Here is a 23,051-nt window from a genome sequence, read left to right as displayed (position 1 = left end):
GAAGACATACTAAGGGCCGCTTACCCGGCATAATCCTAACACATTATTTTACATCCTATTATTTATCAGATGTGATTTCGAGTGAGGCTACCTTTGCCTCCGCAGTTCTTTCTTGTCGTAGTAAGAAGTAGTACCCATCCTTTACTGAAGCTCTTGAAACGACGAGGAGCCAGCTCACTTAGTTGTGCTCTATAACATGGGGAAGTTTTCCTTAGGAATGAGGCTTCTCCCGCAGTCCTTCCATCCTCGGATCTGTTGGAACCTGGCATTTATAATATGGATAGGTAAGTAAAGCGAAATGAAGTAGATATGTATGTTCCGTGTCGAACATTTTATCTACGAGATAAGCTTTACTTACCTATGGGTCCCCCCCCCCCCCCCCCCTCCTCCCCGCTCTGCGGTTTCAGCCTGTACGCCGGCATCGAAAGAGGAAGAGATCGCGCGCGCACGAGCCTTTATAGGGAAATGTGAGAGGGGTTTCGCTGGCGTTGTCGGGGCAACAGGGGTTCAAAGAACTTTTAAGCTACGGGGGGGGGGGGGGGCAATTGAAATTTGCATTTGAATGGCATTTATCATATGGATAGATACGTGAAGCCCACCTCGTATATAAAATGTTCGATACCGAACATACATATCCATCGGACGAAATTATGTATTCTGGGTGAGAATGAGCCATCCTGACAAGTGACGTTATTCTATACATCCCCCTTACAACAATAAGCATGAAGAATTATTACAGAACTTTACGAGCTCATTGTCTTTACAAGTAACCAAGACAAAACCTGTGACACGTGACCGAAGAGACAATTGGTGACATTGATAGGGGTAGAGAAAAGATATACAGTAACTGATATTGCCAGAGTAGAAGCTGAGGATCTCATCAGAGACGTATGTGGTTAAGCGAAGAAAATTCGATAGCACTTGCAGATATCAGACAATAATATAACTTGAATATTGATGATCACTGGCATAAGACTACTAACACAGAACACAGAATGGCGTGGAAAGCAAAATGAACACTCATGCTTCTCCCTCTGTGATTTCTGACGAACCCTTACTTGCATGGTACTTGCCACATAACCAAACAGCATCATCAAAGCTAGAAATGAAGTATGCGAGTAAATATTTCTTACAACTTGTAAAAAAAACTGAGGCAGTGATAGAATTACAACAAAACAACCACGAAGAATATCTTACCGACTTCCGCAACTATGTGCATGGTCAGAGTAATTCTGTAATCATAATATGAGAACGTTTAGTGACGCGATTACTCAGGGAAATATTGCTAAAAAAACAACAACTACAAAGGATTGAAGAAGGTGGATGAAAACTATATTAGCGTAATAGGCATTATTATTCAGTAGTGGTCATTACCATTGATAATTGACATAAACATCTACAGAAACATGACATTACGTGCTAGAATTGACCATCACAGCTTTAATATTTACCACGAATGTGATAGGCACCTTTATATATTCTGAAAGACATCTTTTCACTCTTAAAATAGTTGGGCAAAAAAAAAAAATGCCCAACTTTTAACTAACACTGGGCAACATACTGTCCACGCAACTATTGGTTAAAATCTGCGCAACTGATGTTGGGTAACGAGTTTGCTATGTGGGTGGGCAAATTAGATTGCCCATCAGCTGTTGACCAATCAGACTTTACCCAACTTTGCAATCTCCCTAACGTTGGTTATATTTTGAGTTGGGTAATCATTTGCCCAACCAATGTTTACCCAATTAGATATTGCCCAACTTCCATTTGTCAAACTGTTTAGTAAGTTAAATTTTGGTTAATGAAAAATGTTGTGTTGAATTTTTTTTTTATGTTGATTTTTTTTTATGTATGGGTGTTTACCAGAACATGTGTATGTCAAGACATTGTTCATATCTAACCTATCATAATCCTACAGACAGTCGTAAAGCCTATACCTACAAGCACATCTAGGCTTAGCCTACATCCTAGACCTAGTTAGTACCAGGGATTTTTCATTCACATATATAGGGCCATTTGGTTGTAATGTTTTAAGACATGGTTACCATGTAGATTGTAGATTACACTTTCATTATAAGAATATGAAAATACCTCATCAAAGGTTCAAGTTGAAATTGTGAATATCACGGCAATAATATTCAATAAACTTCTAAAACATTTCAGACATTTCAGAGTTTATTGAAATCATAAAAAACATTACATTTAACAATATTAACTTTTTCACGAAGAGAATTTGAATAGCTTATGAATATGCATAAACATATGACACATGTGCTTTGTAACATTACATGACATACTGTATATCCATAGTACAGTTCATAATTGTGCCATTGTAAATAATGTATATGTGTTGTTTTCGTTATTCCACTCCGCCTTATCTTTGATATTATTTTGTCTATAATCTGTAGGGGGACTACATTTAACAAGCAGTGCTTCTAAGTAGTCCCCTCCACATTTGTACATGTAATATTATCTCAAAATATCACGATTTTCTTGTATAATATACCCTGTATAGTTATGATATGCTTATAATGTCCACTATGTGTTACACCCTGTATATTCATCATTATAATGTCAACTATGTGGAATATGAATAAATTTCATTTCATTTCATTTCATTTCAATATTCATGAGCAAAAACCAGTAGAAACCAATAGAAACCAACTGGTATCAACTGGTATCAAAATATCAATGTTTTAGTTACTAGATTTTAATCTGGAATGAAGTGGTAAGCAAGTCCAGTCAGGTATAATGGGTTTCATATTGTGTCATCTAACTATTTGCACACAGGCCGACACACACATGCACGTACACACACACACACACACACACACAAACACACAAACACACACACACTCACACACAAAACACAAACTAGCAATATTGTAGGAGTATCCTGTAGTTTGCTCCCACAGACAGATACTCCCACAATGTTGTTTTTTAACCCCTCTGGTGTTGACGGAATAAAGGGAAACGTAAGGAAATTATGTGAAAATACATCCACAATGTAGCTCTTGCTTATATATATTAGTTATTATATATATATATATATATATATATATATATATATATATACTGTATATTCAGACAATACCGTGTGTGTGTGCGTGTGTGTGTGTGTGAGTGTGTGTGTTGTTCCCCCCCCCCCCCACCCCCATTCCTAAAACGGAGAACACCATATAGTAATTCTTGGCATCCCCTATAAATTCGTAAGGTTCGGCCATCCTTCCATACCTAGGCCTACACCACACACACACACCGTCACATACATACACACATACACGCGTACACGCACAGACTTTTTTACTTGTCCATGAAAATTTACCAACTTAGAAAGGAACGTAACAAAATCACCCAAGTACTGGTAAGAAATACCCAGGCTTAATGTGCAAAATAATGTTGATAAATTATACAAGGCGAATTTCTACCCAATTTATCAGTTGCCCAACAAAAATTACCCAACACGCAAAGGGAATGCGTCACTTACACAACAGCGGGGCAAGAAGTACCCAACTCTCCATTACCAATCTGTTGGTAAATATTCGCCCAATATCTAAGTAAAAATAATTGAACAATGTTGGTTTAATCACCTAAAAGCTCAACCGGGCGATAATTGCCCAGAATGATGATTTTTTTTTAACCAACCAACAATTACCCAACTAAATTTATCCAATATCTTAAGAGTGTATATTTCTTCCTGTTGACTGCTAATAAGATAGGGAGGCAAGGTTGACTTTGTCATGAGCTTACCGTAATATTCTGCCGTTGTGTTAACCAAGATGGTGTTTGAGTCTCTCTGTGGGTTCGACAGCGTCACTTTGACTTCATAAGTGGTAAGTGGATTCAAGTTTTTCAAAGTTCCATTCCCATAATGACGAAGATGATCATGCCAATACCCATATATATCATAATAAGTGTCACGATTAGTCAAATGAGACGTAGGGGTATCAAGCCATTGAGAGGAGGATGAACGTTCATCTTGACAACGATCTGCAGCTGCAATTTTGTGAGACACATGCCATTCCCCGTTATAGACAAGTTGGCATTCCTGACCGATGGCAGACCAGTAAATTGTAACTTGACGAGACGATAGATAAGCAGGTGGAAAAACATCTGAAAAAAAAAACATACTGGAAGCTTACTGCATAGACAAGTCAACTTTAAACGTTCCTTTAATAAAACAGGCAACACAACTTTCACAAATTGAGCGATCTATTGTCTTGTGAATGTGTATTTGTATAAAATCTTCCGCTTTGAAGACAAATGCGGTTGAGCAAACTATCATGTCTTTTTCTAATCAGATACAGTTCTGTGCAATCAGGGAGGTGTTAGAAAAGGAGAGACAACTCCTGCTCTCCTTTGAAGTCATGCGCGGCACCGAGGAGAAGTTATGCGCTTAACTACAGGTGGAAATCAGGTGCTTTGACAAAAGAGAGCATCAATAAACGGGACTAGCGCTCTCACATCTAGAAATACTTGCCCCTTCTGCATTTCGCTCTCTCTCTTTCAATGTGATGGCAACAATGACTTTGTGTACCTTGAGTTGGAGCAGGGAAACAAAATGCAGTGTAAAACTGACAGTTTTAACAGCAAATAGTTTAAAAGCACGCTGGCAAAACTGGCTGGAGCACGCTTTAGCGGAGTACTTTATTTGAAAGATCAAAACATCCCACATTAAAGGATAGAAAACTAACATGCGGAAATGTGCGAACTATAGAAAAATAATTATTAGGTTTTTAAGAGGGCCTAATTTTCATTTCATTTCGATTTGCGCATTACGAAGAAACTAGAAATACATGTTTATAACATTGAATTCTTTCCTAAACTACCCTTAATCAGTTCGAGTATTTCATTTAAAATTTTACGGGGAAATAAAGCTTGTAATTCAACGAAAGGTGAAATGCGTTCTTCTTCTCCGAGCTTCGCCTTGCAACTAGAGCGGTGCAGAGCATGACTTCAAAGCGTATAGTGGAATGCTAGACATCCCATTGTACATAACGCTTTGAACCCAAACATGTGTTTGCATGAATTACGAAGAGTTGTCTCTCCTTTTCTAACACCTCCCTGGTGCAATTAACTATTGTACTCAAGCGTGCCAGAACAGCAACATGATCATACAGTGCTAGTGAAATGCTAGTAGTGCAGGGGTACGCATTTCCTTGTTGGCAAACAATAACTGTTTTAAATACCCGTTTTCTATTTGATCCATGGTGGTTATCATTCCAATCTGGTGAGGAATTGAATTCAAAGGATAACATTATTTCTTGCCTTGAACGGTTTAAGAAAATGCCTATAATAAACGTTAGGTTTGGGGACAGTGTATTGAATGAGAACATGACGACTTTACAGACCAGTATTCTTTTACAAGGCCTTTTATATACATTTTACAAGTGGGTGTATATATATATATATATATATATATATATATATATATTCTTGAACTAAAAGTACATCAAAATTTATATCCCAAATTTCTCCAAAATACTTGTATTACCACCGGTTAAGATTTTGATATGATTATGCCAATGGAAGAAAACGTACATTCCTCTAAGTCCCCTTTTTGCAAGCACACTAAATACACGTACCGGTATTTAATAAAATCTTGCCACCTGATAATGGCAAACGCATGCATCTATCTTATACAATGAACGGCGTACTATTATCATTTTTATCAACATAATACTCTGGAGTAACTGATTGAGCTTATAGTGTATACACACGAGCACGTATACATAGATATTACATTGGTCTTTTTTTCTTCCCAGTAGCAAATTGAATGGCCAATTGTTAACATGTTCACACTCATTGGTAATCACTTACTTATGATGCATTCTCTTTGTTGATGGTGACCTCCCGCTTGTCCTTTTGTAGAAAATACAAAATTTTAAAGATAACAAAAAGTTTTGGGACCTCAACAGTTTCCCTGAATTTCCTTGTCTTAGTTTGTGTTTCAGGTTAAAGTACCTTTCATATAACTAACACTGTGAGACTTACTCGCCCCAAAGTGCTCTCATGTCTTAGTAATCATGCAATTAACGGCGACCAGCAGCCCCATACGCATAGCGTAATGGGGCTGCGCATTGTAGCATTCAGGATCACGACAGACGTAGTATCGCGGGTAAATATCAACTTAAAATCCAAAAATGTCTTCAATTTGAAGATTTACCAGTTAAGTTGAAGTATTGAAAACAGGCTTCGGGCAACGTTTGGTTCTGCCATTAGTCCCTTTCTGTTCGAATTGATGACTAAATGTGGCTCGGTCGAGAGGACCTTGGGAGAGCTACACTGAATTGACGGTCAGCGCAAATTTCAAATCCATGAACGGATAAGATGTCTGTGTGCGCATGCGCTGGCCGTCGATACAGTGTAGCTTTCCCAAGGTCCTCTCGACCGAGTCACATTCAGTCATCAATTCGAACAGAAAGGGACTATTGGCAGAACCAAACGTTGCCCGAAGCCTGTTTTCAATACTTCAACTTAACCGGTGAGTGTTTAAATTGAAGCAATTTTTGGATTTTAAGTTGATATTTACCCGCGATACTATACGTCTGTCGTGATCCTGAATGCTACAATGCGCAGCCCCATTTAGGTATGCAAATGATGGGGCTGCTGGTCGCAGTTAGCTATGCGTATGGGGCTGCTAGTCGCAGTTATCATGCATGCAGTAATGGTTTCGTACAATACGTGTACTGTGTATTGATTCTCGCGGTACGGCGGTACCGCGACGGCTCTGGTACGAAACCATTATTGCATGATTACTAAGACATGAGAGCACTTTGGGGCGAGTAAGTCTCACAGTGTTAGTTATATGAAAGGTACTTTAACCTGAAATACAAACTAAAACAAGGAAATTCAGGGAAACTTTTGAGGTACCAAAACTTTATATTATCTTTAAAAATAACTTTATTTTTTAAGTAGATTATGTAAATAACATGTATAGTATCATTGAAATTCTATAGGTATCAATAGTAAATAAAGTACGGGTCCTACAAGTTGAAGAGAATGAGCATATTATTTCACGTGTTCAGACAGTGTATCACAGAGGAGGCTCAATAGTAGAGGATAAACGCTGCATTTTTTAGTACAAATGTCTTACTTGGCACAGATGTTCCCAAGGACAATTGAAAATGTTTCATCTAAAGAGACAATCTGTATCTATGCAAATAAGCCTTAATTTGCATAATTTATGCAAAATACATATAAAATGTTAATGATAATATATGTGCATCGAGCAGAAATACCTAATTTGGTAGAAGTATTATGATTATAGAGTACTCAGTATGTGGAAACAATTCCAGCAAAAATTGATTTCATACCTTTGTGAATAAACATAAAATTTGCATAATCATGCAAGTTATTGTGCAAAAATCTGCATTTTTGAAAGAATTTCTAATCTGTTAAGCACTAGATCGTGTACTGCAAAGTTTGAACCTGGGATGGATGTTCCTTGGGTCAAAAGCAAATGAATCATCTAAAGAGACATTCTGTCTCTATGCAAACAACCTATTATTTGCATAATATGCATATCAATATCTATACATAGATAATCAGAACAAACAAAACACAATCATGTGACAATGTCTTAAATCGCTTTGAACCTAGTATCGAACAAAAGCTAATGGAATAAGACAATATTCTCGCAACAAAACACTTCAGCTGCTCAAAATATTTCCATAATTATTTAACACGCATAAGTTATGTAAGTAAGTATACAAGACGTGAAATTTCGAAACGTATAGATTTTTCAAATCATTTTTACTGTCAATTTTCCCTCATTGCATAATGCTTTGCAGGGCGGGAAGAATAGCAATCGATAGTCCCACACTCTTTAATATGATTATGCAAATATAACAGTAGGGCCTGCACTGGAACGGCACTGATATATGCAAATCGCAACAATATTGCTTACAAAAGGAACTGTTTTTTTCCTTGCAAACAGTACACAACTGATGTCATGGTTAGAAAATCATTACAAAACATCACTATAATAGGGAAAGTGGGAATTTTGATTTTCATTGTATTCTGTAGGCAACCGAGCGAATACATCAAACTGATTATAAACTTGTACAAACTATGTGGATGCATGGGTATCTGCACATATTGCAAGCTTGAGTTATAAAACTAGAATCAAAGTATGTTTCTGAAAAAAAAAATCCCTCAGTATACTACGACATGCTATGGCAAGGAAACTTATGTAAATTTATACACAATAACATTGTGATAAGGCAATGATTTATGCAAAAAAAAAGGTCCTATGAACACAATGGGAGATGTTATACTTTAAGCCAAATAATCTTAGTCTTTGATTTAAAATCAGTCAATTTCAACAATAAATCAAAGCAGAAATGATATGTGACCGTGCACCTCAAAACGAACATAAAGTCGCACACACTGATTTTGCGTGAGGACTGAAAATAAGTGAAATGGGTCAACCTAGCCGAACTTGACTTTTTCATATTTTCTGAAAGAGCGGGTCTTCTTTTACATTATGCTAAAATTGGGTATCATGAAACGGGCAGAAAGTGTGTTTTTTAGCAGTTTATCTCAAACATTTTTGGTAGAATAGTGTGATTAGGTGTGTCTTTAGAATCCCTTTTTCATTTCTGAAAAACCTTGTCCACAGTCTTCACTTTCAACTCTAATAACTTTTGAAAGGATAATGCTACTGCTTTGAAATGTGGCACTAATTATGGACAGAATTGTGTTAATGAGGCATGCTTAATTTCAGTTTAATCTGATAATCCCTTCATTGTTGTCACTTTGGTGGTTTACTTCCTGTTTTTTGTCCCATTCATCGCACAGCCAGCACAGTTTGGTAAAGATTAAGCGCTTGAATAGACACTGTACTTCAGAGCCTCTTTTCTCAGTTCACACTTTTCCTGAGTTTGTGCTTTCTACCCAATATTTAGATAGGTTAGGAGAGTCCATTTGATTTGAGTTATACATAATTTTGAAGCTTAAAGTCTGCTCTTTCAGAATATGGTCTTAACTAAAAATTCATGTCTGGCGACTTTTTGTTTGTTTTGAGGTGCAGGGTCACATATGTTCACAGCCATAAAATGAGTACATGTACATTGACGGCCTTTACAATTACTACGATGTGATTCGTCGACAGATCGTCACATGCTACTGTTTGCGAGGATCGTAAATGTCATATTCTCCCTGGTCCAAAGAATATTATATTCCGACACACACCAGCTAATATCTGGATAAATGATCATGACCTACATGTTCTTGAAGCTTTTTCCAAAAATAATTATGTTAACTGGTTTTGGGTAAAGGTGTCAGAGGTTAAAATTAAAAAAAAAAACGAATCACACAGGTAAAAGGTAAGAATGTCAGAAGTTATACATATATGCGGATCAAAATTAACTTTCATGCGACCAATATTTTATTAAATGCAATGACGGTGATGACTATACCATGTCACTGAATTCCATGTCCTTTTCTATACGTATCAAGAGGAAAGAAAAACACTAGAGAGGGGAGAGCTTAACATTTTTTTCCCGATGATCAACAAGAGAAGTACTGTCAGGTAGAACATGCACACATACTTGCCGACGTTTGGGTTAATCCTCTAAATTCTCTATACGCGTCGTATGAAAGATTGTTCATTCCAGCCTACAGATGCTGAAATCAGTTTTCTACTCAATTATACAAGTGTTTCCCATTCTTGCCGCACAAAGTTATCACACAATGACGACTTGAATAACGTCTAATAGTTCCCGCCCGTGTGTTTTTTTAGACGGCACAGATTGGGGAAACTAAAAATCTATCGGGGACCCTATCCCTAAACCTAACCCTAATCCTAATCCTAACCCTAACCATCAAACCCTAACCCTAACCCTAACCCTAACCCTAACCCCAACCCTAACCCTAACCATAACCATAACCATAACCAAAAACCCTAACCCAACGTTTTTCCCATAGGTTTAACACGCGCCATGCCCCAATCTGTGCCGTCTTTAAAAAAAACGCTTCCCGCCCCACAACGCATACTGATAATTATCATACCAAACTTGCATATATCTTGGCAATAGTTCATTATATGTGTATTTTTGATTGACAGATATCTGGTTTGTTTGTTTGTTTGTTTTCACAACAAAAAAAAAATATGCAAAGAGCAACCTTCCATGATATTCTTTATCTGATTTTTTTTTTTTTGCATTTAATATGATTTTATCAATTGTTTCCTTGATTTCACTCCTTCAAAATCATCTTTACATGAAAAGGCCATTCTCTTTGCTAGCTCAAAGTGACTTTACAAAGATGTCATCAACAATATACCTTGGACACATTCATGGTGATAAGCAGATATTAACAAGTTTGGAATTAAGGTTTACGTTAAACAAACTGAAAGAAAAGATAAATCATAAACTATGTTGCTGCCTTTAACTTTGCTTGTTGTCAAAAAAAAGTGACAGCTCAATAATATTGCACTCCGTAGAAGACCTCATTACAGGTCTTTTATCGTCTTAAAATCTAGACATGATTTGATTAGCAGTCTGTCCTGTGGTGTTGAAATAGTAATGTACAATAAAAATCATATTTTCTTCAGTGTGCGGATTTTTTCTACTCCAAGTTAGTTATAAGCATTTTATGATATGCATGTGAAAGAAAACGATGGGATATTTTAGAAGCAATTGAATATCGAATTTCATTTGCAGCATGCGTTTCTGATTGTAGGACCGACATACAACTATAATTGCAAAATATTACTGATGAAAACAAATTATCTTAACAAATTTAAACCTGTATCAAGATCTGATGAGCAATCAAAAAATGTGTAAGAAAAATATACTGATAGAGAGAGAGATGAACGTTATGGGTGATCAATATATTATGTAATCATTTATAGATTTCAGTTGCACAGAAGGACACTGTGCATTACAGATGTAAAGGCAGACTTACGGTTTATAACGCAGCAGAGGAGTGTGAAAAGGAAGGCTGTAGTCCTCAGTCCCCGCCTTCCCACCGAGAGGTCCATCTCTGTGGGCAAGGAGGGGTGACACAGTGTAAAGTAAAGTTCTTGTGCTAATCCAAAACCCAATGACTGTGATATCCTGATATCATTCATTCCCACTGAAGCCTTGCAAAGTAATGATATCCTCTTTCACAGGTCCCGTAATTGCAATATGATAATCACTCCTGGAACAGGAAATGCCCATAGAATTAGTACCCAGGTCACCAGGTTCCCGTACGGAACGGGTTAATATCACGTCAATGACCCCATGAACGTGATATTCCAGACTGTATTATTATTATTGTTATTATTATTGTTATTATTATCATTACTATTATTATTATTATTATTATTATTACTATTGTTATTATTATCATTATCATCATCATCATTATTATTATCATTATTATTATTATCATTATTATTATTATCATTATTATCATTATCATTATCATTATCATTATCTAATAGACACGCTGCTCGTTCTTGTCGTCGTCGTTGTTTTGCATTGTGAGGATGGCTATCAGAATAAGATCAATCTGCTGGAAATTATTTCTGTGCTATCTATAAAATGTAATAATAACGATAATAAAATGTAATAATCTTATTTGTGTTGTTTTTACTAACTCTTGTATTTCAATTTCAAATATACATTTTATGTAAATGTAACCATGTGTGTGACTTAATTTATGAATATTTTCCGTTTTACTAACAATAAATGAAATGAATTGAATGAAAGTTAAGATTTGATAGGAAGAAAAGCATAAAGAGTATTATTGTTTTGGGTCAAAAAGCATCCAACTTGTTTAGAAATCGAAAGAGGAAGAAATAAGGAAAAATAAGGAGCGATACACACCCGAGCAGGAGGTTGGAACAGTTTAGTAAAAACTATTTGTATTAAATTCTCAGTTTCGACATCATTAGTAAATAGATGGCATGATATTGTAAATTATTGACATGATCATCATTAGGCATGATAATGGATCTACGGGACCGACGTAATGTCAAACGAAGATTGTTGATGCTTTGTGGTGTGAGATTTTATATGGACAGCTCCATGGATACATACGTAGCATGTGAAGTTTCAATGAGGATGGTTAAAAACATACCGTCGAAAAGGTCAGGGCTGTGAATGACAATGCGGCCAAATCTGTTTGGAATTTGAGGTGCAGGAAACCTAGTCTTACTATTTTATTTTTGTTTTTGCTTCATCACGAAAAGTCATGTATTGCCCAAAGTTTGTTCATATCTTGAGTGTGGAGATGCGATAAAACATACTTAACTCTTCGACTCTGAAGCAAAAGACATAATTGAAAATATGTATTTCTGTAAAGTAAATGAAAGGGGGATGGTGAACAGGATTTCATGAAGTAATGGTTGGTGCTGAACATTTATCATGTGCTAATATGTGTTGATATTGTTTGATGAGTGGTGCAATGAAATATTGTTCCATATTTGTTTGTTTTTTCGATGATCAGAGTCAGTGTGATAGTATCAGTTTTTAGTAGATCGTGGAGTCTATGCAGAAACCTGATTACATCTTTCTCTTTTTTCTCCCTCCCTCTCTCCCTCTCTCTCTCTCTTTATAAACTCCCTTTCCTTTTTTTTATTGTTTCCATGAGGCATGTTGAGTCATTCACCACATTTGGACAATCAGTATGTTAAAGATCTTCTCAATCAATTATTCTGAGGCAAAAACATATATATATATATATATATATATATATATATACTATACTATATATATATATATACATATGATATCATATATTGAAGAAAAGAATATCTTGTGTTTGGTAAGTGTTTGGAAAATGCGCAACATTTGTGTGTTTTTGTTTTTCTAATTAAGAATGATTTGTTTAGCTTATTAGTCCCTGGTATGGAAATTAGCGATATGGATTATGTAATATTTCCACCAACAAACGAACAAGAAGAATATATATGCCAAACATGACTATGGCACTTCCCGTCACATTGTGGTTTGTAAAGTGGGAGCACGTGATGAGATGTAAGTTGCACAAATTTACAAGGCCACTTAATCCCTTCGACAAATGGCATCTATCATTAAACAAACTCGTAATCAAAAGAGAAATGACTGTGAATATTAGTTTCGCTTCTCTTACAAGTGGCATCAAAAGTGACTGTTCACAGTCAAATGATGATCTATACATGTAAATGAAAGGCAGGGTATTTACAGAGAGACGACTGATGCAGTCTTTTGACAGCATATTATCATTCGTATAGACCGCCCGTTCTGTAGCATTTAGTATGACAAGAGTAATGACAAAATACGTTTGCTGTGAGTGAGCAAATGCTTCCGCGTTTCGGATGAGAGACTCAGAGTGATTTACCTTTAAACTTAATGAAGCATGCTGGCTACACAGTGCATGAGATCTTACATACTTCATGTGTTTTGTGATAGTATCGTATTGTCTGTTTAGGAGTTTGATTTTGTCACTTTTCCATAAGGCAGGTGGGTGGATAATTCGGTCATGACTGAAGTCACTGATGAGTCAAAAAAAACAACAACAACAAAAGAAGTGGCATATTCTTTATAGCCGTATGTTATATTTTTCGCTGTCTGTCAATAGATGGCGCGATTCCAATCAGCTGCAAGTCAGATGAATAATGTATGTGGCTAAGAATATTATTGACTAGTCACTTAATGGAACGTCCGACAGCAGAGGCAGAAGGTTATAAATGATAATTGAGTGCTTACAGATTAAATCTTGCATCTTTCTGCATTACTACAGGTATCGGACAGTCTAAGGATGTATTTTTTATTAAGCATAAATAGACACATGAAATTATTTCCCTCTGGCAAAAAGGAACAATTTTGAGATTTAATGTCAGTAGCCAATCCCAAAGAAATAGAGATTTCATTTAAGCTGCAATGTGGTCGGTCAACTTGCTTTAGTTCCACTAAAGCTTGATTAGTGATAGATTAAAGGCATAACGAACCTTTTCCCTTTTTCGTACGGCTTTATTTACACCACTCGCAAAACAACTTTAAGTTGCTATAACACGTTTAAGCACGTTTCTTGATAGTAGCCACAAAGTACAAATCAAGGACTGGAACAACCATCAATGAAATAAGAGTTTAAAAAGGGAGTCTGCACGGTACGGCCAAATCATAGGCCTAAACATTGCAGCCGGTAGGTCTGAAGGCCTACACACATACTTACCTAGCTCTACAAATGCATGTAACGCTCGAGATATATTCAGTCTCTGCTGCTTTATTTCATGCGGAATAACAAGATATTCTTTCCCTAAGTATAGGGGAAAATAATTGAAGTTGGGAACAGAAAAAGACAAACATGTAAAAGGTGATTATTGAGCAGCGATGCTCGAAATGGGACTGTGCATCACAAAAAGTCGCATGGCAGGATTTCACGTGATGACTCCATACAGATAAAAATAATCCTGGTCAAGTTTTAGTTTGTGGTATTTTCTGAAGAACCAATGCTTCTTGTGCAGAAATCTTAAGTTTGGGATCATGAAATGAATGGAAAGTTTTTTTTTTTGTTTTTTTTTGTTTTTTTTTTTGGGGGGGGAGGGGTCAGATATTCTAGATCACGCTTTTTTTTGTAGAAGGGTGATTACATATGTCTCAGAGACTTCGTTTCATTTCTTTAAAAAAAAACTTACAAGCTCTTCACTTTCATCTCTAAAAACTTCTGAAACAATAATTATTGCTTTGAAATTGGTAATGAATAGAATGTGTTAACAAAGAGTGCAAATTTTCAGCTTAATCTGATAATCTCTTCGTTGTGGCTGCTCAAATGTTTTATATCCTGGTTTTTTTTTTTATTGCAAAGAGCGCAGCTTGGTGATATCAATCACCTGTCTTGAATAGATCCTCGCCGTCAAAGCCTCTTTTTTCTGTCAAAAAAAAAAAATCCAGAGTGTGTACTTTATGTTCATTATTTAGTTAGGTTACGAAAGTTCATGAGTTACACGTCATTTCAAAGCTTGGAGTCTGCTCTTTCGGATTTTTTCCGTAACTAAAATATATGTGGTGATGTTGTGATGCAGAGTCACAAATGCAACGTGACTAACTAATGTTTTTTGTGTCAGTTTTGTTATTCATTCTGTTATGAGAAAGCTGAAGAGAAAAAATTTAACTATTGATGTTAAGTCGTCACGTCACTCACGGGCAGATTTCTTTAGATCGAAATTTCGCAATAGCTGAATAGAAAACTATATTCAGATAATTGTATAAGATGATTTTGGGACCAAAAAAATGACTTTGTTGTAACGATAATTTCGTTGTAGGCCTATCCGTCTTCATTATAATGGATGTACACAGCATAATTTGTTGAAAAGATGACACGATTTGCACATCCAGATGAAAAAAAAGAAACTGCGAAGTTGTTTACTTTTCCATGTTCGTGTAATATTCAAAATAGCAATTTAAGCAAATGCAGACATTGTGTCACCCTACCTGGAGTCCATATTAAGTCGCGACATTTTGACAACATTCTTACTAACGTCTCGTGTGAAGTTGTTTCTGTTACTCTAGTTGTTTTTGTTTCCTAACTCTGTCATGGTCTGTTAGCTTCCCCGCCCCATTCTCTCACCATCTTCTCCTCTAAGTCATGTTGTCTTCCACGAGGTCTTTGGCCACACTGAAATGAATACGAATTTATACTTGTCTCTCACTATGTTACTTGACTTGATTTATTGGTTTCTACATCACCAATTGAATTACACATTTCATTTGTAGCACAAAGACATTAAAAGAAGCTACATAATGGTAATTCATAAAGGAAGGTTACGCGTTGATCAGGGCTTGCATACACATTGGTTCTATGTATCCGATGGTCATGATTGTAAGTCACGTGCTCGAGATTAGGATCTACGTGGACAGTATGAAAAATGTGTAGTACTTTTCTTGAAAGGGTCAGATAAAGAGAAGGAACACTGTTATTAATTGAAACTTGTGTGCTGACGGTTGACTTTTAAACAAAAATGAAAATCTTTGTCTCCATCTGTTCATCCAAGTGCAACAAAGCACGATTGCGACATTATGGACGAGATTGCAACTACCGTATTAAAAGTTGGTAAGGTACAACTGTTTGTTGCCTATGTTTTTGTTTGTTTGCTCGCTTGCTTTATGAGACAGCCTATTTTTTCGAAGAAGATGGTAGATGATTCAAACAAAATCCGTGCGAAAAGTCTACAAACACAAGGTGACTATTTGACACACAGTTTAACCCACAACAATTCAATGTTCTCCTTGAGGAGTTTGTCATTTTGTACAACAGGGAGGTAAGTGAACAATATAATTTCTGATGTCTTTATCACAAAATATGTTCTTTACAAAATGAACCAATCTCTTATACATCTAGAGCTATTAGTATGAGTTCCTTGATTGCCACTAAACCCGAGCAGCCAGGAGCTGAAGCAGATGACAATCATTTTAGCAATTAATTTTGCCTCGTTTGTATTGCATAACATTGTTTGCAGGCACAAACATTTGACAAGATGCAAGGCAATACTTAAGTAATACAAACGTCACAACCACGTCATAACCGAGATGACTGCTCGTAACTGTTACATATTCCATAACCTTTTTATGTTGTTTTCGCGCCTGGCAGATTTTCCTTTGTTTTGTCTGGGTTGGTAAATACCCGTGAGCATTGCTTGCCATACTTTTTTTTTTTTAATTTCTGCTTCCTGTGTACTTAATCTTTATATTCAAAGTAGCTTTTCCTTTTCCCCCACAATTTGCTGTAAAGGCGTCTTTTATATATTTAACAGTGATCTTTGTTTCCTTACAGACGTGGAATAATATAACGTATACATCATAGAAAGACTGCTGTGATATCATTTCAGTATTTGAATAATACGCGTAATATCGATTCAATATTAAAGTGTTTAAACATAATCCTGATAAAACTGCTGCACCCTATAAGTGCCAACATTAACTATTTTTACATTCAGACGGAAAGTCTATAATGTTGGTATGCCATATATTTTTCCCTTTCACATGACGAACATTTAACATTATACTTCATGAACACATCAGATATTTAAAAAAAAAAATTGCATAACAAACAATTAAACTTTATAGTATCTTAAAGTGTCCTGCGTAAATGTGAAACTGTACGTTGAGCGTCAAAGGAATCCTATCATCACATCAAGGCATTCATCGAAGCCCACAACATCAACATGAATGACGGTTGGGCCCAAATTACGTACATTTATTCCGAACAAACAAGGAACGTTAAAGCTGCATCTGTGTTCAAATGTATCGAATCATCGTAGAGATGGACCCGAGTGACTGAGCATAATCCCTAAGAAGCGACGAGCCTCTACCGAGGCTTACTGCAAAATACATGTAATGTTGATAATACTCTTTTAATGGATATCAGCTCACAATTGTTGGTGCAAGGAATATAATGCTTTTTTCTAATTGTAATCTTTTACAAACAGTTCAATTAGTGAAAAGGTTCCTTAGTTTAGGAAGTAAATCTATTTTCAAAATATTTTTAAAGGAGAAGCTTCCGCAAATCCCCCAAATACAAATGTGAATTGAGTGAACGCAGCAACATCAGTAGAAGATCAGTAGACACTTGCAACCTTCTCTCCAGCTATGGTGGCACAAAGACTTTGAAAAGTAATGAGTTTGAACGCATTGGTCGATTTTCCTCAAACTGTATGTGTTCTCCTCATATAGCTGTATCGCTCAATCAACTTGTATATGAGTTAACTTCCATTTTAAAGGTACTCTTATTAAACCTTTGACACCAAATTTACAACAATCAGCGATAACAATATGCTTACCAATTTTGCCTTATCCATCTTACAAAGTGAGGTAATATTCTTGAAATGAATTCACATTTACGAAATAAATGGATTATTGTTTATTCTGCATCTTCAAATAACATGAAACAGTTATCTTCTTTTGAATCGTTCATAACAATACCCGGTGAAGAAACTCATACTGAAACAATCGCATATTGACATCTATACAGTAAACACTAAGAAAGCCAACAAGTATGATACAATGTACATTTGGAAAATCTCTTGCATACATGGTGTTTATACAACGCCATTTACACATAAATGCTATACAAAATGGTAATACATCATCATTACTGAACACATGAAACACAATGATGAATAAAAGAAATAAAAATCTAATAACATTATGTTACAAATTATAAAGTTCCAACAGGAGAAATTTTAGAGCTTGCAAAGTCCATGACTGTACCGTGTGCTTGATGAAAGCTTTATTAAGTTACACTGTTTAGGTGTAACGTCCTAAAGCTTTCATCAAGCATTGTGACGAATATTGAGTCATATTACAAATTTTCCATGAACTCTGCAAGCCCCTTTAAGGAGCAATGTCCCAGACAACTTCGATGGTTGGTTGTTGTCGTTGTTGCGTCATTTCAGCCCCTGCAATTTTCGTAGATCTCGAAGGAATTGAGATACTCCTGGAGAACGTCGTACAGCAACTGATACTGGCACTGATTGGTCGGAAAAATACGAATACACATACAAACACAGTGATGACGATGAAAGTAGTAGTAGAAGTAGTAAAAAATGATAATGATAATAATAATAATAATAATAATAATAATAATAATAATAGTGAAAAAATTGACATATTTAGATGAACATAATACGTATGTACCCTATAAATATATGTGTAGAAATATATCTGTGGGGGTGCGTTCGAGCGCTCTCCTAAAGCGAACTGTACCGTACCGTACCCGCACCAGAGGAGCGTTCGAACGCTCCTAAAGTGTACCGTACCGTACTGTACCGAGCCAAAAGTGGACCACTTCCCGATGTGCTCCAAAAGCGTACCAAAGCGTACCAAAAGTTCGTTGTAAAGCATGCGCGTATCATGCGCATACGTCACAATGCAAAAACATCATTCTCTTTGTTCTGGACAGCTGTAAGTAGTTCAAGCGCCAGGGGTGAATGACATTCTTGCTACAAATAAGCGTGACCTTTCTAAAAATAACTTGTGAGTACGCTTTCTCCACAGAGCGCTCGAACTCACCAAAATTGGCATGGGACGGTACGGTACGCTTTAGTTCAGTTCGCTTTGGTTCGCTTTAGAGCGCTCGAACGCACCCTATGTTTATATATCTCATTACTCTCATACTAGTATTTAGTATTTTCAGGAATGTCAAGACAGACGGTCAATTCCAGCCCAGTTGAAAGTAAGTCTGAAGAGAAAGAGTAAAACTTTATCACATAAATGAAACAGTGCTGTAACTCGCATAATGATTACAGAAGTTAACAGAATAAGAGAATTACAGAATATTACGACTTTCTATTTTTTTTTCAAAGCGGTTCTCAAACCGTTTACAAAAATGAATACATGAGTGAGCTGATATTGGCATGACCTGACAATTTTCCTTTGCTCGTGTACACAAGGCATGCAGACAATTCGATTTTTCTGCGTTAACAGGGTAAAATGCATGTAACTTCAATCACTGATCTGATCACTCAGATATATCAGGATTTGAGACTTGGGCACAATCGTATTTAAAGAAAAGCAAATAAATATGGAAATCTCAAGATTTTGTCTGATGACTATATATCAAGTTGAAATGAAATGATATTATCACCTCACTCATTTGCATGTTTCATATCGATTTTTCAAGATGTGTCTTATCAAGATTAGAGAAATTTCACAATTCTAACAGTGGTCATCAACCTTGTTTATTGTTGTGCTTATAAATGTTCACTCTTTCTTTTCAGACTAAATCCATAATGACCCATATACTTCTCCTTTTATGTATGGGTACATATAAATTCATTTTATCAGTTATTTACCTTTCATTTCAAACTTCCGAAATTGTGTTAATTTTCTCTTTGGTAGTCCAGTAGTGAATACAAGTCTGTCGAATATTTCATGCAGTGTAGTTCTAGTGAATGCCAAACATGGTAGGTGTAAAGTCAAAGGAAGAAGGGACTACTAGAACGACAAGGGTTCCTAATTGTTGGCAATCATGTTGTTGACGCTTTTCTGCAATGTACTTTCTATATTGATTAGAATTAGTCATTGATAAACGGAGACAATATATCAGTGATTGAGTGCTATCTTTCATCGATCCAACCCGATAACACGAAAAACGTTGAGAATGTATTGCTTTGCATTACATTCTTCATTCAAAGTTGTCCATGGATTTCATGCTTGCTCTTGTTGTTTGTACATTTCTGAAAGCAGGAGGAACAACATTTCTTACCAGATGTGAAATGGCCTCGTAACGGACGGCTCTCAGTTTCTTGCACACCTGGTAAACTTCCACGTCGTCTGAACAATCTACACGATCCAGGATAGATAACAAAGCACAGAAAGTGGCAGACATTCCGACGCCATCCCTATATGAACAAAAAAAAAAACAAACAAAAAAAAAAACATATGCATACTTTTGAGGTGGCATAGAGGACGAAGACACATCAAGACCAATGGAGAGAGCGAGTGTGGTCTCGGCATTAGTATCAAAGTTCCTGAGTGAACATGTGGAACTATACATCAGCAGAAAAAAAAAATCTGAACAAGGTGAGATGTAGAACCATTCACTGACTCCAACATCACCCATTCATTATTTGGCATTACATGCATCAACACAGAAAAAAATAAAGCAAATACAGGAAACTTCACTTTCACTTAGGAAAACGGAAAAAAATGTTCTATAAGTAATGATTTCAAACATTCTGGATATTCTTTCTCCCGTCTCATAATCTTCTATGTGTAACTGACTATTCTTTAACCTGCAATGAACAAGGATGGGACTGCTGTCATGGCCCTGTGTCGGCCAGCTTTTCAAACGAGTCCGCATGAAGATCATGTCCGACGCAGAGGGCAGCCCGTCATCCTCCATGGGGTTACACTCCAGCTGTAGCTGGTAGACAGTTTGCAACTGTTTCTTCGCGGTGATGTGAAGTTGTAAGGGAAAACACGAAAGTGGAACATGTTAGTTGCAGGTATTGCATGGCAAATCATGATACACATACGGGTTACTTGTTTACTTGTTTGCTTACTTTTTTATTTATCTAGAAACCAAAGTTGATATTAACATAATATTGTATCCATGTTTTGTTGAAACTTATGTCATTAAAAAATCCTTACAATATTATGTACTCATGTAAGCGTTATATGTTGCTTTGAATTACTTTACATGGAAATAAAATAATTTCAATTGAATTGAATTGGAACGTACGGGTGCTTGAACTTCAGTTCTCTTTATTCTCTTCCATCATTCATTTATTTATTTCGGCTCATTTCAATTCATCTTTGTTCTACACCTATCTGTATTATTTAAGTATGCAAAAAAAAAAACACACACACACGCACACACACACACATATCCATACAGATTTTACAATACCTCTTAAATTGCGTTTATTGCAACTGATTGGCAAATTGTCCAACATTGACGTTAAACGTTGATGTAGGAAAATCAAAGACACGACGCAAGAATTCATTGATTTTAAATTCATCAATTCGGACCCCTTTGCAGATTATACGCCTCTCTGAATGTGTTTACTGTTAATAAAACTGAACACGAATTCACAGTTGGTACACTGCAAAAAGTCCGGTGTTAAATAGTGAACACCGAGCTGGTGTTAAATTTTCGGTGCTCATTTATGGTGTTAAATTAACACCTACGGGTGTCATTTCCAAATTCTAAACTGTTTTTTGAAGAGTTTCTTAGTAACTGCACTTCTTGTTGATTTTTAATTTAAACAAGACGATCAAGAATTTTACATTAAAATACTAGACTTTTGAAAAAATGTGAAAATAAATTTACACCAAAGTAACACCAGCTGGTGTGGTCCCTTATTGAAGCTGGACGGGTGTTAAACCATTGATATTAACACCAACAAATATCAAATTAACACCATGTGGTGTCATTTTTTAATTAACACCAGTACAGTGTCAAAATAACACCAGGTACAGCGTCAAATTAACACCACGAAGTGTCAGGTGAACACTTTTCAACACCATCACAGTGCATTTTTAACACCTGTGGGTGTGGTCCTTTACTGAAGTTTGATCGGTGTTAGATTTAACACCCGTGGTGTTAAATCTAACACCGATGTTTTTACAGTGTAGAGACCAGCTATATCGCCTTTAATAAGTCCTTCTGGTATAGGTTACTATATAAATTTTACAATATATAAAAAAGATGTTTCACGAGAAAAATAGAAGTACCCTCACGTAAGAGTCCAATAGTCATGATGAGCAATGATTTTCTTTTTAATACAGCCCTGAGTAGGTACGAACAGTGAAGAGCCGGGAGGCGAAACAGAAAACAATCCAGGCAATGTTCAAGCTAATAATATACTCGCGAACTGCACTCTATTTGAGGATATACTTATACGTGCTGACATAGTTATATACCTTCGACGTCTGTTTGCGTACAGTCAATGTTCTCTCCGCAATTCCCGGCATGACAACTGCTTTGGTGCTGGTCACAACGAAGGGACCACAGATAAGCTCATCACCATCCTCGGGCCAGTACTTTGCCAAGGTCTTATGCATATGGAAATGACAATTTCAAGGAAATGCGACTGGATTTCCTACTCGATGTGTAACAATGCGAGCACAACAACGGACATATTACACAGCTTTTAAACGGTTATGATAATGATGCTATAAAGATACGTCTCCTGTTCGTGCAAGTTGTGTACTCTAACGTTGATGGTTATGTATTCCTCTAATACATGTACAAACATTATCTGCCCAGAAAGTAACATGTGCTGATAGAAGCACAACAACTGACATATAACACAGCGTATAATTAGGTGTTATGGTATAGAAACGTCTTCTGTTCGTGCAAGATGTGTATTCTAATGTAGAGTATTATGTATTCCTCTAATACAAGCATTATACATGTAATCTGCAAAGAAGGTATACATGTACGTTGTGAGATTTTTTTGATAGAATTTAATGAATCATATTGTAAGGCATAATGAATACATATCTGTATCCACGATGCTGTACCCGTATATCAATGAAAGTCGTGTTACCATGATGCAGCTACCCACCTTATCAGGCGTGTCCCCATGTAACATCACAATCCTTGTGACCCTGTAGTCTACAACGAGGCGC

At 36.3% G+C, this 23,051-nt stretch overlaps 1 protein-coding gene across 1 annotated transcript; it reads right to left on the bottom strand.

The window, feature by feature from the left end:
* Window positions 1-18,363: 18,363 nt before the first annotated feature.
* LOC139729799 (tyrosine-protein phosphatase non-receptor type 18-like) lies at window positions 18,364-22,481 on the bottom strand. Its single transcript, XM_071640730.1, has 4 exons — window positions 22,341-22,481; window positions 20,697-20,862; window positions 20,179-20,255; window positions 18,364-18,441 (listed from the first exon to the last, which is right to left on the bottom strand). Exons 1-4 carry the CDS (start codon window positions 22,479-22,481, stop codon window positions 18,364-18,366), a joined length of 462 nt encoding a protein of 153 aa, XP_071496831.1.
* Window positions 22,482-23,051: the final 570 nt, after the last annotated feature.

This window comes from Diadema antillarum, unplaced genomic scaffold (genome assembly GCF_040938485.1).
Source record: "Diadema antillarum isolate AM-2024a unplaced genomic scaffold, OU_Dant_1.0 seq00000264_RagTag, whole genome shotgun sequence".
NCBI lineage: Eukaryota > Metazoa > Echinodermata > Echinoidea > Diadematoida > Diadematidae > Diadema > Diadema antillarum.
The sequence above is the reverse complement of the archived record's forward strand: the minus strand, read 5'-3'. Positions and strand labels throughout refer to the sequence as shown.

Coding starts and splice junctions, on each gene's coding strand:
- LOC139729799 (XM_071640730.1), bottom strand. CDS start 22,481: ATGCATAAGACCTTGGCAAAGTACTGGCCCGAGGATGGTGATGAGCTT. Junction 20,256..20,696: donor TCATTGCAGGTTAAAGAATA/GTCAGTTACACA, acceptor TGGATCGTGTAG/ATTGTTCAGACGACGTGGAA. Junction 18,442..20,178: donor ACGAGGCCATTTCACATCTG/GTAAGAAATGTT, acceptor CCGACCAATCAG/TGCCAGTATCAGTTGCTGTA.